Source organism: Ictidomys tridecemlineatus, chromosome 1 (genome assembly GCF_052094955.1).
Source record: "Ictidomys tridecemlineatus isolate mIctTri1 chromosome 1, mIctTri1.hap1, whole genome shotgun sequence".
Taxonomy (NCBI): Eukaryota; Metazoa; Chordata; class Mammalia; order Rodentia; family Sciuridae; genus Ictidomys; species Ictidomys tridecemlineatus.
The window spans coordinates 97,080,385-97,097,658 of record NC_135477.1 but is presented as its reverse complement, the minus strand read 5'-3'; the positions used below and the strand labels follow the sequence as shown (position 1 = coordinate 97,097,658).

The 17,274-nt window shown below is 32.3% G+C and overlaps 1 protein-coding gene across 14 annotated transcripts in view; it reads left to right on the top strand.

Moving 5' to 3' along the window:
* Window positions 1-17,274, top strand: part of Tmem161b (transmembrane protein 161B) — a 101,353-nt gene that overhangs the window by 4,178 nt on the left and 79,901 nt on the right. For 7 of the 14 annotated variants that reach the window (XR_013437133.1, XM_021725677.3, XM_078044794.1 and 4 more), the window contains exon 2: window positions 14,599-14,702. The exons of 2 other annotated variants lie outside the window; for them this stretch is intronic. Coding sequence is in view for 7 of the 12 variants with exons in the window: in XM_021725677.3 (XP_021581352.1) it covers window positions 14,599-14,702 (104 nt within the window). In the remaining 5 variants the exon portion in view is untranslated. Of the gene's footprint in view, window positions 1-14,598; window positions 14,703-17,274 lie in introns of those variants that run through there. 5 more of the 14 variants (XM_078044844.1, XM_078044843.1, XM_078044841.1 and 2 more) reach the window with 3 other exon arrangements.

Sequence of the window (17,274 nt, the reverse complement as noted above, 5' to 3'; positions counted from 1 at the left end):
TTAGAGACTGTTCCTTAGTATTTGATTGATTGAAGGTTGATTCTTTTTTGAAAAATTTAAATTTGTTCTTTTTAGTTGTACCTGACAGTAGAATGTATTTTGACATATGTACATGAAGTATAATTTCCCATTCTTGTGGTTGTATACAATGTGGAGTTACACTGGTCATGTATGCATATATGGACATAGGAAAATTATGTCCGATTCATTCTACCGTCTTTCCTATTCCCATTACTTCCCCCTTCCCTTCATTCCTGTTTCGCTAATCCCATTCCTTCCCCCTTCCCTTCATTCCTGTTTGGCTAATCCAATGAATTTAGCTGCTCTAAATATTGTTGTAGCTACATCACTATAGTATGCTAATTTTAAGACCTTTGGGTATAGGCCGAGGAGTGGGATAACTGGATCAAATGGTGGTTCTATTCCAAGTTTTTTAGGGAATTTCCGTACTGCTTTCCAGAGTGGTTATACTGGCAGTGTATGAGTGTACCTTTCCCCCCTACAACCTTGCCAGCATTTATTGTTACTTGTATTCTTTTTTTTTTTTTAAGTTTAAGTGAATATTTATCTCAAGACATGGAAGGATTTCTAAAAATCAATAGTATGAAGGAAATCACAAAATGATGATTCATAGACTTATACACTGACCACAGATTTATATACCTTGTATTCTTAATAATTGCCATTCTGACTAGAGTGAGATGAAATCTCAATGTAATTTTAATTTGCATTTCTCTAATTGCTAGTGATGTTGAATATTTTTCATGTGTTTATTGACCAGTTGTGTTTCTTCTTTGGTGAAGTGTCTGTGCAGTTTCTTTGCCCATTTATTAATTGGGTTATTTGTTTTTGTGGTGTTAAGTTTTTTGGGTTCTTTATATATCCTGGAGATTAATGCTCTGAGGTGCAGGTGGCAAAGATTTTCTCATTTTGGGAAACGGTCTTTATCTGATGTTTTTTGTAGATATTTACTTCTGGTCTGTGTGTTGTTTTCTCATTTTCTTGATATTATCTTTCAAAGAATAGAAATTTTACTTGTAATTAAATCTAGCATATCAACTAGTTCTTGAGAGCATGCCTTTGGTGTTATATATAAAAAGTCAGTGCCATATCAAAGGTCATCTAAGTTTTCTCATATGTAGCCTTTTATGACATAGTTTTATCTTTTACATTTAAGTCTATGATCCATTTGATTCTGTTTTTGTGAAGAGTGTAAAGTCCATATCAGGATTCATTTTTTTTTGCATACGAATGTCCAATTCTAGCACCATTTGTTGAAAAAATATCCTTTTTAAAAATCTTCTGAATTTTTTGTTGTTGATGGACCTTTATTTTATTTATTTATATGTAGTGCTGAGAATCAAACCCAGTGCCTCACACATGCTAGGCAAGTGCTATACCACTGAGCCACAACCCCAGCCCAAAAAGACCATCTTTTATTCATTGAATTTCCTTTGCTCCTTTGTCAAAGACAGAGTAACTATATTTATGTGGGTCTATTTATGGACTCTGTGTTCTGTTTTATTGAACTATTTTTTTTTTCTTTCACCAATACTCTACTGTCTTGATTACTTAAAATTAGTTACTGTCAGTTGTATAATTTAGTTCTTCAATATTGTATTATCTATTATGGGTCTTCTGCCTTTCCTTATTTTGTTTTATCTTCATTTCTTTGTGATAGGAGCTTTTTGCTTAACAGAGGATATTGCACAGAACAAATACTAAACACATGTACATGAAATTCTTGACATGCAGAGATAACGTTGAGGGGTGGGATGGCTGGAGCTAGCAAAGGAGGCAGCTGGTGCAGGGCAGCTGAGTTTTTGTGGCTTCTCCACTGCCTAGCTAGCTTCTGTTCTGTGGAATCACTTTTCAGGGAGGCACTCAAATATGCTATAATGCTGAGGACCCTCACATCTGTATGACCTGCCTAAGCTGGGCAGGGCCCTGGCCTTTCTCCCACATCAGGGTGGTCACACTGTAATGTTGAACAAATCTATGCCCACTCACATTGGGCTGTCTCTCTAGGGAGCCTGTGGACACCTGGTAGGGCCTTATTTAAGATATGCTTTCTCCCCAGGGGGTACTCCAATGATGGGCCATGATCACATCATCAGCTCTTTGGTGATGCTACATGAGGGGAGTTTTATTTGAGCTATTATGCCCCCTATACATATACCAGAGGACCTGGCCCTCTTTTCTGAATGACATTCAGCTTTTGGCTAATTGAAAAACTCAGATCTTTCCTTTATTCTAAAACCTTCCATATGTCCCCTTTGCTTGCCAAGTTAATCCAGATTTTTCACTCAGGCTGTTAAAGCAACCTATGACCCAAATTTTATCTATCCATGGAACGGACTTTTGCCTCTCTTTATAAACTTTGGAATCAGGTTTTTTTTGTTGTTGTTGTTGTTTTTTTAATTCACAAAATAACTTCCCACAATGTACAACCACAAGAATGAGATCCTAATTAGAGTAAGTTATACTCCACATATGTATAATATGACAAAATATACTCTACTGTCATGTATACCTAAAAAGAAAAAAATAAAAAGACACTGGAAAACAAGATAATGTACTAGGATTTGGATTGAGATTGCATTGAGTATGTAGATCAAGTTGAGAAGGACTGACATCTTGACAATATTGTGTCTTCCTATTCTTTTTTAAAAAATTATTTATTTATTTTTTAAGTCATACATGACAGTAGAATGCATTTTGATATATAATACATACATGGAATGTACATACATCAATCATATTGTCTATTCTATTCTGCTGCCCTTCCTATCCTCCCTACTCCATCTTCCTATTCTTGAACGTGGAATAGCTCTCCGTTTTTTTTTTTTTCTTTAGTTCTTTAATTTTGGTCATCACTTCTTGTGTCTATTTTGTTAGATTTATATCTAAGTATTTTTTTAATATGTTGATGTAAATAGCATGATTGTTTGGTTGTTTTGGTACTAGGAATTGAACTGAAGGGCACTTATCCACTGAACCACATCCCCAGCCCTATTTTGTATTTTATTTAAAGATAGGGTCTGAGTTGCTTAGCACCTCGCTTTTGCTGAGGCTGGTTTTGAACTTGCAATCCTTCTGCCTCAGACTCTGGAGCCACTGGTATTACAGGTGTGCACCGCCATGCTCAGAAAATAGCATGTTTTTAATTTAAGTTATTCTTTTTTATTGCTGATGCATAGGAAAGTCACTGGACTTATATTAATTTGTGTCTTACAAGCCTGCTATAATCACTTATTAGATTCAGAATTTTTAGTCTTTTATATTATTACAATTCTTAAAGAATACACCTCATTCACTGAAAATATCCTAATTTTATATCTATATGTTAATTTATATGAAACAATCGTAATTCTATTGTTATAGTAGATTAAATACTTTGGCTCTTATGATTGAGTAAAGTGTGGAGCAGTTTTTTTTTTTAAATATACTTTATAGTTGTAGATGGACACCATACCTCTATTTTATTTTTCTATTTCTGTGTGGTGCTGAGGATTGAACCCAGTGCCTCACACACGCTAAGGGAAAGGCTCTACCACTGAGCTACAACTCCAAGTTAAAACTGTTAGCTATTCTTATATTGAGACTCAAAAAGTTAATCTTAATATCTGATTGTAATTTTTAAAAATCTTTAATTAAGATATGAAAATCAGTGGTTTGTATTTCTAAAAATGACCTTATGAAAAGTAAACACATTGCATCAAAAGTGCTTGAATTGGAATCAGATGACCTTTATAGTTTGGCTCAAGATTGTATGATTCTGAGTATATAATTTGTGTATCTTGTTGGTGTGCATTTAGTTGAATGTACATTGTGGATTCAAAAGAATGAATATTTAATTTGTATAGAATTCAAGGATATCACAAAGAAGGATTGGTTGGACTAGTTCTTTTAAGGGTAAGTAGAAGCACTACAGGCAAGTAAAAAATTCACTTTTCCTAAATTTTCAAGGAAAACTGAATTTTCTTTGAAATTTACTTTTCCTCAATAATAATAGCTACATTTATTTAGCAGTTACTATTTATCATATATTGTTTTAACTGATTTAAATCCTTATGAAGTCGTTAAGTCCTGTTTTTTGTTTTTAACCTAAGTAGTTAAACCTTTTTTGTTTGTTTGTTTTTGGATGTAGAAATGGACGCCCAGCAAGATTAGAGTCACTTATCCAAAATCACAGTTAGTGACATTGGATTTTGACTTCTTGCCTACTTCTTGGCCACTGTGTGGTCTGGCCAGCCTAATTATTGTTTAGCTTTGATAAGTTTCATATTTAAAAGGTTGCATTTCCAAGTTCAGTACCTTATAAAAATATTGTTGGTATTAATAAGTCTTTCTTGAAGGAAATTGCCACGAACCAGTAGTTGAAGTAAGAATGCTGGGTGATAAGTCCACTCTGTTATATTAATTGAAATTCTTGATTTTCCTTTATAAATATTATCTTATATAATCCTTATAAGGGATTATTATTCATTGTCACTAGTAATGAAATGTTAGATTTGTGAGTGCCAATGATTTAGTGTGTATTTAGTTAAAATATTGCATCATGGATGGTTAAGATCTGTTTGGGATTTTAGAGATATATGCCGTGTCCTGTCATTTTGTAGATAAGGAATGAATCAATGAATGCTAGAACTTTCCTAATTATTGTATATCTAGTTAGTGACAGAACTACATTGATCCTAGTGTTTAATAATTCAGTGCATTTAAATATTCACAATGAATGCATTTATTCACAATGAATATTAAGAGTACACATTAAATTTTCTTGGCTATTTAAATTTTAGAGTTAAGATAAAATTTTTATTTAAAATGTGTTTAATGAAGCTTTATTAGTATACTAACCAAAGTTATAATATTTAGTTTGTTTAAAAGAAAGCATTTGTAAGTAGGTTGCATTAAGTTGATGGGATGATTATCTCAAAAAAGATAATCTTGTCCTTTGAGAGATGTAGAAAGCAATATATTCTCTTTTGCTCTTAACACAACTGGTTTTCTTCAGGCTGAAGTTGAGTGTTTAACAGTCATACAGTCATGAATGTAATGAAAAATCGGGGGCATATTTATGCTTTATCCTTTTATTTTATCAAAAAGTAAATATTTATTCAACTTACGTTGAAAACCTGCCGCATTAGGAACTGTCCTGGGAGTGGGGATGGAATGTAAGAAATGAACTGAATACAGTTTTAGTGGGAAAAGGTGCCTTAAACTTTGAGTCACAGTTGAGTATAACAATGGCTAGCCTGGAGGTTTACTTATGATTTTTTAGTAGAAAAAAATTTTAGTACAAAGTGGAAAGTCAAGGATTTTTTTTTTTTTAAAGGGGAAGTGAACGTTGAAGACAAATAGAAATTGGTCTCAACAAGATGATTTGTTTCATTTGGCTAATAGCTCCTTCAACTATAGACCCGTAGGGATATCTTCTACAATGTCGGAAAAATACTCTTACAAGCAAAGGAAGAGTGGCAGAATTTAGGATGCCTTCTACTGAACCTTTTGTTTGTTACTTACCAGTAGTATAATGAAACATTTGTGTGTCCTGGCTAGAGATGAAGTGACTTGTTAAAATCTTTTAAAATATTTTATTCTTTCTTAATGTTTTAATGGCTGTGTTTTAGATGAGATACTGCAAATTTATTCACCCAAAGTAATTGTGGAAAATTATCTTTTAAAATAAGTGTATATTAATTTTAACAAATATCTTAAAATGGTTTATGAATTATATTTAATTAGAATGCTCTCTATCCTTGTAAAAAAAAGTATCTATCTTTGCATTGTATTTGTTAGTCTTCATTTGCCTTATCAACTTACATTGAGGAAAATGTTTTCTCTTATGTCTAAATTTAATCAAGTTCTGGTAAATGACTCTACATGGTCATCTTCATCAGAAATTCTGGAGCTGCTGTTTTTGAATATAGTTATGTCAAATTCATGAATTCTGTTATATTGTAGGTGTAATTCTTAAGAAATTTAAAAGAAATTTAAAATATTTAGGCATTTTATGAAGGATTGTGTTTTTTTTTGAACTGTTTTAAAATAAATACATTGAACTTTTTTTTTCCTGAGTTAGAAACCACAAAAAAATTATGCTTGTACTTTTTTGCTTCAGGAAAATGTAAAACCTTTTTTTCTATGAAACATTGCTGGCATATTAATTCTATAAATAATAGATGATTTCCTTCTTATTTTTTTGTTGCTTTGCCAGTAAGATATTTCTGTTTTCTGTTATTTCATAATTAGCACAGACTTTTTTTTTCTTCCTTTTTCGGTCCAGTCTACTAAGGACATGAGCTATGTTATAGAAAAGGTCAGGTTAGCCCATATAATTATATTAGAAGTGGTCTATGGGAAAGATTTCTTGTATGTTCATGATTATTTTTATACTACTTTTACCACCATTGGTGTTATACAGAAGGACTTCTTTTGATTAAATCTAAATAGTTCTTAATCCTATTAAATAATCTACTGCAGTTACTATCTTTAAAAACCCACCTTGAGTCTGTTGATCATTCGGGTATATGCTCTTACCAGACTGTTCATCTTATTTCTATGCCTCCTTTTTAGTCACATAGATAATATTGGTACTTGTTATTTTATGACATTTTTCTCTGTCTTCAAATATGTGGTTATTCTTCAAGGTCATCTCTTGTTCTTTGTCCACTTGGGTGCTTTGTTTGACTCTTTTGATTAGTCATATAACTATCTTGGATTTTCCTATTTCCATGACCTTTACAAGGTCCTACCTAACTCCATATTACTCATTTCTTATGTTGTGCCTGATTTACTGAATCATGCAGGCTTGTCGTTGCTTGGCAGTTATTCATTGAATTCCTATGTCCCTCACACACACACAAAAAAATCTCATGGCTTTCAGCTGCTCTTCCCTTTCTTTATAGCTCAACTCCCCGGTCCATTATGGTTATTAGGAGATGATCTGAGAACTCTGAAATGCTTTATGAGGTGTTTTGCAAAATAACTGTATCTACTAGGAAATAAGATATCTGGAATCTTGACCTGTTTTTTTCTACCCTTGCCAAGTTTATATAACCATGAAGAGTTTAGTTTCAAATTTAATACCTCTCAGTAGATACTTGTGCTTCCATGTAGTGGGACTGACAAGGTCTCATAAATGGTTTTGGTCTGATCTCTTCATGATCCTAAGTGGTAGTATTGGTTCCTTCTGTTTTGCTTTACACACACACATATGTTCAGATCTATACATGTGTGTGTGTCTGTGTACACACATATTTTAGCAACTGTCAGATTTTCCTCTTATTGCTTACTTTCTCCAAGGAATAATTATGCCCATTATTTCTATTGTATTTTTACATGATCACCTGAGTTTTATCCTTATCTACTGAAATTTTCCTTGCATAGATAATTACTATCCTCATTATCTTCATACCTATTTTCCATAAAAAAATTAATTTTTTTTGATTTTGCACTTCTGCAGCTGTTCAGCTCGTGTTTTTAATAGCGTTGCTTGGACTATTTTAGTGGATTTCTAATTAAGCTACTTACTTTCTATTACTTTTACCCTTCCTTTATTTTTTGGCAGTGCTGAGGACTGAATGCAGGGCCTGTGTCTGCTAGGCATTCACTTGACCACTAAGCTACACTACCATCCAGCTCTTTTTCCCCCACCATAGTGGCAGAATTACCCTTCTAAAATTTATTTGATTTGGTTACTTCTAGAATAAGGTCCAGGAATTATTCCCAATACTTGTGGGAAAGTCTGTTGTGTATGACTTATACCAGCCATGTAGAATGTTTCCTTATTTATGGTTCATGACAGTTTTTCTTGTTTTATACAATTGCGTATATCTGCCTAAACTTTTTTTCTTCCTATTCTGACAATGGGATATATTTTTTAACCAAGTCAGAATAGTTTAGATGTTATCTCTGAGTCAGTCTTTTCCAGACCTTCTGTGAAGATTTGATCACTGCCTTTAACCTGGAGTGTTCCCATAACACTGGGCACTGACCTCTACCATATCACTTAGCACATGTGGTTAAGTGATATGGTAGAGGTGGCAGTAAGGGGTTGTTAACACTAAGAATCTGATAAAATCACCATGTGATGAAAGAAATCAGTTATGTCCTTTTGCTTTGAACTTAGATGTGAATTGGTTCCAAGACCAGCTGTAGATTACATTGTAGCCAAATCAACTGTATTTATATATTGAAAGACAATGATTTTCCATTCAGGGAACACAGCCCAGTAAAGGGGTGGGAATCACAGGGTGAGTCTAAAGAATTGGAAACATTAAAAAATTAACATTAAAATTTTAAAAATGCAGTGATTTTTATTTAGATATCTGAAGAGCCAGTCTAGAAAAAGTTGAAATAGCAGAATTGAACATATTTATCCAAAGCTTTCTGACATTTGGAATATTTTGCATTCTAGAGAGGTATTCTATGTATAGTGTTTTTCATCATACTTCAGCACTAACTAAATGAAATATCCTTCAGTGGTATTTGATGCTTTCTGCTGTAAATCTACTCACCAGACAGCTTGGTTGGCTCCAGTATGTTATTAAGACACTAATTAAATAGAAAAATTAACTCAACTTGAATATCTGAACTACTAGTCTATATTTTACTGTAAATTAATTGATAACACTCTTAGAAATCTTGAGAATTTCTGGTTGTTCTCATACCGATTGGTCATCCTTAGCATGCCAACACAAGCATGTTTTCTGTATGTGCTGGAGCTGAGGATGCAAGCCAGATCCCCTTAGAAAGCCTGAGTCTTGTCAGTCCTCTTTCTTGAGTTTTGTTTAGGCTACAACTTTCCTATCAGTTGCTCTAGAGTGCCACAGTCTGGGGCTCCCACTCCTGCTGTATCAATGTACATAAGTTGCTCCTCACCCCCCCCCACCCTTAGTTTGCTGCAGCGGGAGTGCAGCACTAGAGTTCTACCAATCTTTTGAAGTAGACTTTGTCTTTGTTCATTTCTCCTAGTTTCAACCACTTTTATCTTGGTCTTAAGTATTCTCTTGAATCAATCAATATATTGTTATGTCTAATTTCTTTATATGTTTCTGGCATTATTTCATCACCTTACCCTGCCTATTTAGAAGACTTCCAAAGTGATGAGACATGTAAGCTAAATACCTCTTTTTGGTTTTAAAGATTTTCAGTGATCTAAAATTTTGTCTTCATCTTATTTCTCACAGTTACTTGCCATTTTGTTGACCTAGGCTTTTTGTTGTGTATGCTATTTAATGTTCACATTTATCTTTTATCTGAAATTTCCTTCATTTTACTTTTCTATGATTTCAGTTTCCATCTTAAGACTCATCAAATAAATGAAACTGTTATACCCAATTGTTAAATTTCTGTAACACTTCTTGTATGGAATTTGGTGCTTCAATATTGTCTTGATATATTTGTTGTTAATTAATGTTACTCTTGGATTTTAAATTTTATTAAGACAGTTGCATCCATTCAACACACATGTGCCCTAATTACTATGTGTTCTGAATGCAAAATGATATTCTTCCAGCTGTTTGGGATAATACAGTCAGTGAAAGCCAAAAATTTTTTGTACCAGCTCCCTGATAACAGCCAGCAAGATACTAGGTTCATATTAGGTAGATGGCATATTTCTAAATTTTAATTTTCATTGTTTTTCTATTTATACATGCAAGTTCTATGGTGGTATAGTTTGGATTTACAGTGATTATTAATATTATTTGAGATATTAAATAAGTTATCACTGTGTGAAGGTAGGTATAGTTCTTACATATAGTTTTACCACCAAAGTAAGAGAGACTGCACCTCTATTTCTTATCTTTAGTTCAGGTCCTCCTCTTATACTTGGACAGTTATCCTAGTACTGCTACTGGGCTCTCACTCATTCATTCTTGACTTGGGAATTCACAACTATTTTTCTTAACTTTCCTCACATCATATTACTTTTCATGGGATTCCTCTTACCTTCAGGTTAAATTCTAAGCCTGATAGTTTTTGCCCTTTAGTATCTGGTTTTTGTCCTAACATCTTTCTATGTGAAGCTGATAGTAGTAATTATTCACTGAGAATGCTGTCTTGACTCATACTTTACCTTCTAAACAAAAAAAACTTTCACATTTTTTTGCCCTCAATATTTTTTCTCTTTTTGCTGTGTTATCATAAACTTCCTATCTTCTCATAACTTGGCTGTATAATATTCTATTTACTATCCCAGTGGACTGGCTACTCATTGATGGCAAGGACCATGCACTTTCTCCATGTTGCTAGTGATCTATGGCCCATGCATGTAGTTTGTTCCTCAGTGGTGATCATTAAATGCACTAGATTAGACTTTAGTGGGAAAAGCATTAAGCTGGACATTAAGTGTTTGGGTTCCAGATTACCATAACTGGGTAGTTTTATGATCTTGGTTGTTTGAATCCCCTTTACCTCATTTGTAAATTGTTCAGGGATTATCTGTTTAAATATTTGAAGTATGCACTCTTAAGATTTATGTGAACCTAGATTGAAATGACAAAGTTTACATCTTCTTTTGTAGTAAAAATTATTTGAGCATGTCTAAGAAGTCTGTCTCAACATATCTAGCTGTCACTAAAACATGTAAAAAATCAAGAAAACAAAAAGTAGGAAGGACATTAGGTAACATTCTTTTTCTTTTATCTCCCTTCCAACTTATTCAGAGAGATGATAATTGAAACCATTTGGGTTGGTCTGAGTCCCAAATTTACATGCAAATATGCTTTCTAATGGTAAACAATGCTTTATTTCAATCTGTTTGTCAAAGTAGAGCTAGTTTAATGAAACATAACAAAATGTCAACTCCACTGAGGTTGACACATTCAAAGTGTGAAATTTAAAATTGCACCATTTATATTTAAGTTTTGAGGTTTTATTTTAAGTTTTGACAAACCAGGAAAAAACTGTTATTTGGTATATTTCATTTCTTGGAGAAATGTTTAATTTTTATTGGGAAGAATTTTTTAAACTTACTCAGAAACTATTACTGACAAAAATTGAAATGATCATTCTTCTAGACACTAAGGGCAAATAACTTTCTTGCTCTTCATGGCCTCAGGTTAATAGATGTGGAAAGGTTGAAAACTAAGTTACCCCAGTGTTTCACCCTTCTTGGGTCCTTATGGGCTATTTCATAAATGACTTTTCCCAGTCCCAGTTATCAAGAGTCAGAACCTAGGGGCAATGAATCCAGACAGAAACCATCTCTTTGGTCAAGTTATTGTTTTCAAGCCTTAATAAAACCATTAAGGCTACTTGAGTCAATGACCCATATGGTTGTGTGCTTTGAGACTTCAAATTTGATGGACTTTGTAGCATCACAGAATCTCAGTTTATCAATTTTCTATTATTAAATTTATGTTTTAAGTTTATGGTAAAATTGACTTAAGCATTTTCCTTTATTTTAAAGTAACAAAAATACTCAGGAAATTTGATCTTTAAACATTTCAGATTCTGCTTTTTTGTAAACTCAAATGTACATGCATGGCAAAGGCAACCTTGGGCAGTTAAGACAGGTCATTAGAATTCTTTTTGAATTTTAAATGGCCTTTTAACTAATTAGAGACTGTACTTTAGTATGTTAATCCTTGATGTATATACTGTGTGTATTTCATGTTAATGTCTTAAATGTTGATTTAGGTTCAATATTAATAATATATTGGCCACTGTGGTGATGCATGCCTATAATCCCAACTACTTATGAGGCTGAGGCAGGAGGATTGCAAGTTTGAGGCAAGCCTGAGCAACATAACAATATGTAGAAGATTGGAATATTTCTATTATATAATAATATATTTATTTATTAGCATAATACACAGGTGAAGTTTTGGTAAGTTACTTTCAGCTTCACTTAAAAAGAGTTACTTTCAACCCTTTTTTGAAGTTTCACTTTAAAAAGTTACTTTCAGCTTCACTTAAAAAGCTTCACTTAAAAATGAAATATAAAATAAAGCAATAGAGCAAGGTTACATTTTGGCATTGCACACTTTTTAGTTACATGTAAAACACTAAAAATGTAGCAGCTATACTGTGGTGCCTACCTTTCTTTGTGATAAGTCTCTTTAATTCATCCTTTGTCTCCATATTAGGTCAGTCTCTTGAATTCTTTAACCATATCTCTAGAATGTATTTCCTTTCTGGATACCAAAGATATGGATACAGTTTAAAGCATCATTGTTTCTGGTCTGGATTATTAGAAACATAATAGATATTGCTAATTCTGGTCATTTCAGTTTTCTGATTTTTGTTAGTTTTTGCCTTAATATGGTTTACATTTTTAATAGTGGATCTATTAGTATAATCTCACTATGTTTCGTGATTTGAAGGAAGGGGAAAGAGTGGGCAAGATATTCCCCTTCAGTTTATCACTTGCCATAACATATATCTTCTAGATCAGACTTTCTGAAATGTCATTTAATAGCTGTGATATTTAGTGAATGTGACTAAGATATGCTTTCTGCTATTTATTTATTTATTAAAGAGAGTGAGAGAGGAGAGAGAGAGAGAATTTTTAATATTTATTTTTTAGTTGGCGGACACAACATCTTTGTTGTGCTGAGGATCGAACCCGGGCAGCACGCATGCCAGGCGAGCGCGCTACCGCTTGAGCCACATCCCCAGCCCGCTTTCTGCTATTTAATAGCAGAAATACCTACTCTCTAATAAGATATTATATGTCTGTAAGAGATTGCACTAGATGACCTTGAAGAGTCTTTTCTGATAAGTGATTGGCCTGTTACTAGTAATTTACCAGAAATCTATAATAGCTAATATCCCCCATGATAGAGCCACCTCTATTTTTTTCCCTGTTATTCTTCTGATTTTGTGTATATTATTTCTTTATGTAGAAATTAGATTTAAAAAAAATTTTTGGTATAAAATCTTTTATAACTTGGAAGATTAGTAATGTTCTTTGAAAGACTTTTTTATTGACATTTTTCTTCTAGTGTAGTAGTGGTAACAACTACAATAAACAATGACAGATAGTACTAACATGTATTTATTACTTGTATTTATTACTTAGTTTGTACAAGGCACAGTTTATATCATACTTTGATTAGGTAGTTTGATTTATTAATTCTGCCTTATAGAAGCGGAAACAGATGCAGAATATTTGAATAACATACCCCAAATCACACAACTAATAGATAATGAAGGGATTGATGGGAGAAAAGTAAAAGAATTGTTGAACATTATTAAAAGAGCTACTCACTGTAAGTAGGTAAAGATAATATGAGTTCAGCTTTCTTTTTTAGTAATTTTCAGGCCAGGGATGCCATCATACTTAATACAGTGGGTACTCTTAATCATTTGCTACCAATGTAGAGTTAAAAAAATTAAAAAAATATATAATACTTTTACTTTTTTTTTTTTTTGTACCAGAGATTGAACCCAGTGGTGCTTAACCACTGAGCCCCATCTTTTTAAATATTTTATTTTGAGACAGTCTTGTTCAGTTGCTTAGGGCCTTGCTAAGTTGCTGAGGCTGGCTTTGAATTTTTAATCCTCTTGCCTCAGCTTCCAGAGCTACTGAATTACAGGTGTGCTACTATGTCAGGCACATATTTATTTAAAGTTTGCCAAGTTAATATTTTAAGTATGTTGAGTAAATTAGAGAAAAATGAAGAAATCACTATTTTCACTTCAATTTGATACCTTTAATTTTGTTTTTAGTTTTATTGATTTTATTTTTTTTAAATACACAACAGTGGAATGCATTACAATTCTTATTACACATATAGAGTACAATTTTTCATATCTTTGTGTATTTATGCTTTTATACATGTACTTTGTTTTGGGGTTTTTTTTTTGCATTACAATTCTTATTACATATACCACAAATTTTTCATATCTCTGTTTATATATAAAGTATGTTGACATACAATTAGAGTCTTCATACATGTACTTTGGATAATGTTATCCATCACATTCTACTGCCCTTGCTAATCCCCTGCCCCCTCCCTTTTACTCCCATGCCTCTTCTCTATCTAGAATTCACCTAATCCTCCCATGCTCCCCCTCCCTACACCACTATGAGTTAGCTTCCTTATATCAGAAAACATTCAGCATTTGTTTTTTTGGGATTGGCTGACTTCACTTAGCATTATCTTCTCCAATGCCATCCATTTACCTACAAATGCCATGATTTTATGCCATGATTTTATTCCCTTAATCTTTTTTCTTTTAATATGTTTTGTTGTTGTTGTTGTTGTTTTAATGTGGTGCTGAGAATCAAACCCAGGGCCTCACACATGCTAGGCAGGCACTCTGCCACTGAGCCACAACCCCAGTCCTGATACCCATAATTTATATAGAACATTTCCTGGGAATAGTTGAATATGCTTCTTCATTTGACTTATTCACATGGATGTGACACTCTGGGAAACTCATAGAGGACTGAGATGAGACCACATACTGTATTTTAAGTTTAAGTACTAGTCTTGAATACCTAAATGCCAGAATAATGATGTATTTCAATAGTTAAGTCATTTTTCTTAAAATGTACTTTTCAAAATGTACAACAAATTTTCCAGCAGCATTCCCAAATCTAAATTCATTCATTGTTAAATTTGTTTGTTTTTTACACAGGGTGTGATAGGTATACAGCTGGTTGTTACCATGGTGATGGCCAGTGTCATGCAGAAGATTATACCTCACTATTCTCTTGCTCGATGGCTGCTCTGTAATGGCAGGTAAGGCAAGGGTAGGCTGATTGTGACTGGCACTTTTGATTTCTAGTTTACAAGATTTCTAGAAGTACTAATTCCTTTTTCTAAAAGTATAACAAAGGAAGGTCATGAGAAAATTTAGCAGTTACTCTTATTGCATATATTAGTTGTTATATATCACAAAGGTAATAGGGTCATGGATAAGAGTTCAGTAATCCATCCCACTCCCCTTTTGTTTTGTCTACTGAATGTCTGGCCACTAAGAATACCATGCATATTTTCTAGTTAACTTTTTAAAAGTTGGTAACAAGAAGATGGGAAATTAGAAATCAAAATGTTTAAATATTTTTACCATCTATTGGGAAAAAATACTCAAAAGTATGTGTCCTGTTGTTGTTTACTCAATTGAGAGTTTATTATGAGAGTTAGTTTGTTTTACTGCAAAGAATTTTAAACTAATTCATCAAGGAAAGTAAGAAGTTGCATTGTGGGAGTTTAATTTTATCTACTGTACTGAAAGCTGTCTACTGTCTCTATTCTTTCCAAAAAAGAACTAAGTTGCTTTGCTAAAATATGTACAATAAAATAATAAGATTAAAAGAAAAGGAGTTAACTAAGAGTGATACAGTTTAGGCAAAAGCAAAATGTCTGAAAATAGAAATGCATGCCAAAATCCCATGTAATTGTGAGAGGTAAGTGATAAATTTGATCCTGTGTCTACTTTAATTAATCATTACTAGTGAATAGTCAAATTCTGTTACTATCTTGAGTGTCCATTTTCTTTTGTTTAGACCCTTTAAAGTTAGAAAATAATGGATAACTCTCCTACTAATGATTTCATGTACTGCAAGAGGAATATGCCTTTATTTAATTTAGAGCCTTTCCATTAACAAACCTTAATTTCCTTCATAGAATTTATTTTTGATTTTTAATTATTTACGTTCTTTATTTTTGTATTTGTCTCATTGATGTTTAAATATGGAAAAATAGTTAAACTGCTATAAATTTTTTTGGAACATTGAACCCGTGTATGTATGATTAATGTATGAAATAACAGGTGTTTCCTAGTGTATATTAGGAAAATAAATAATAACTAAAGTTTGGGTAAAGTTGAATGCCTCTGTTTGACCTACTTTATAAGTGAAAATCATCTAACTAGATATTTACTATGTATTTTTAATATGCCTATGTCATCATGTTTACTTTGCTTATCAAAATGATTTTCAGTAGAACTATCAGTAATATCAGCTGTGCAAATTATCATTAATTCTAAGTAAATAGAATCTGAGTTTGTAAAGGATATAAACTACATTAAGTTAGCTTTTCTTCTGAGAATTGCACATTTCTAAACTATATTCTTGTGGTCCAGTGAGGCTTCTAGATCTCTTTTAGCTATAAAGAACTTAGCAGTTTTGTTCTTATGTGTTCTGCTTTCCATTTGTTTCTATAACACTTACTAGGAAAAACTAAATCTTAGAGATCAAAATCTGATTATTTTGTTAATATTGGAATAAGTATTATATTTAAAAGCTTTGTTTTTAACAATAATGTGACATAAGAATATATACATAGCTTGATGGGTAATTCAGTCTTCAAAGGTAAACATGAAGTTGATTTTCTTCATGATCTTAAGATACTTTTATAAACAGATTACCTTTTGTATTAATGCCGTCTTTAATGCCAAATCAGCTTTCATGGATATCAAGATATTCTAATAATGGTGAATTTTCTGTTATTGTTAGTTTCATTTCTTCACAGTTTTGTGTTTTTAAGGTCATCTACCTTTTTTTTCAGTGTTAGTACTGAAATTTTGAAGTAATGAAAACTAACTTGCTTAGTATTATCAACTGACTCAGTTGAATAAAATTGTGGGTTTTACTATTTGATAAGTTTATAAAAAGAGGTTTTTACAGCTTTTTATAATATGAAATTATAATGTTTTAATTGTATTGAAAAAATCTAAAAGTCTCTCAGTTCGGTTGCCCATGTAAGAAGACTGTTAACCAGAAATGAGAATTTCCATTTTAAACCTTCTGAGCAGTTGAGTTGAGAAAAGAGAAATTTAAGGATAGTCTTTAAGATCTGTAAAATGCTTAAAGGAGAGAGACTTGTGAGGACTTTTTAAAAACTGAATAGTGTAGAATGGTTTGGGAGTGACTATATTGAATAGAACTACTTAAGTTCTCAACTAATAACAAATAAATTTATTATTAGTTTCTGTACATATTGTTTTGATATTTACTTATAACACAGGTAACAAACTCAAATTGTAAATAAATAGTTCATAATTTTCTTAAAAGTTATAACTTCTCTTTGGTATCATATTAAATAATTTTTGTCCCTTTAAAATGGAGAGTTTAAAGGTACACATGTTCAGTATGTTAACTTTATGAGTAGCCTATTTCCTGAATTAGTCAATACCTTGAAGGAGTAAGCGATTACACTGAAATAAATAAGCAGTTTTTGTATAAATTATCAATCCAAATAATTTATTTTCTAGCTTGTGTTAAATAACATTTATATATTGCTTTTAAACTAAATTTTAACTTTTATTAAAAATACTGTGTGGTCTTTAGCATAGTTTAATTCCATTATA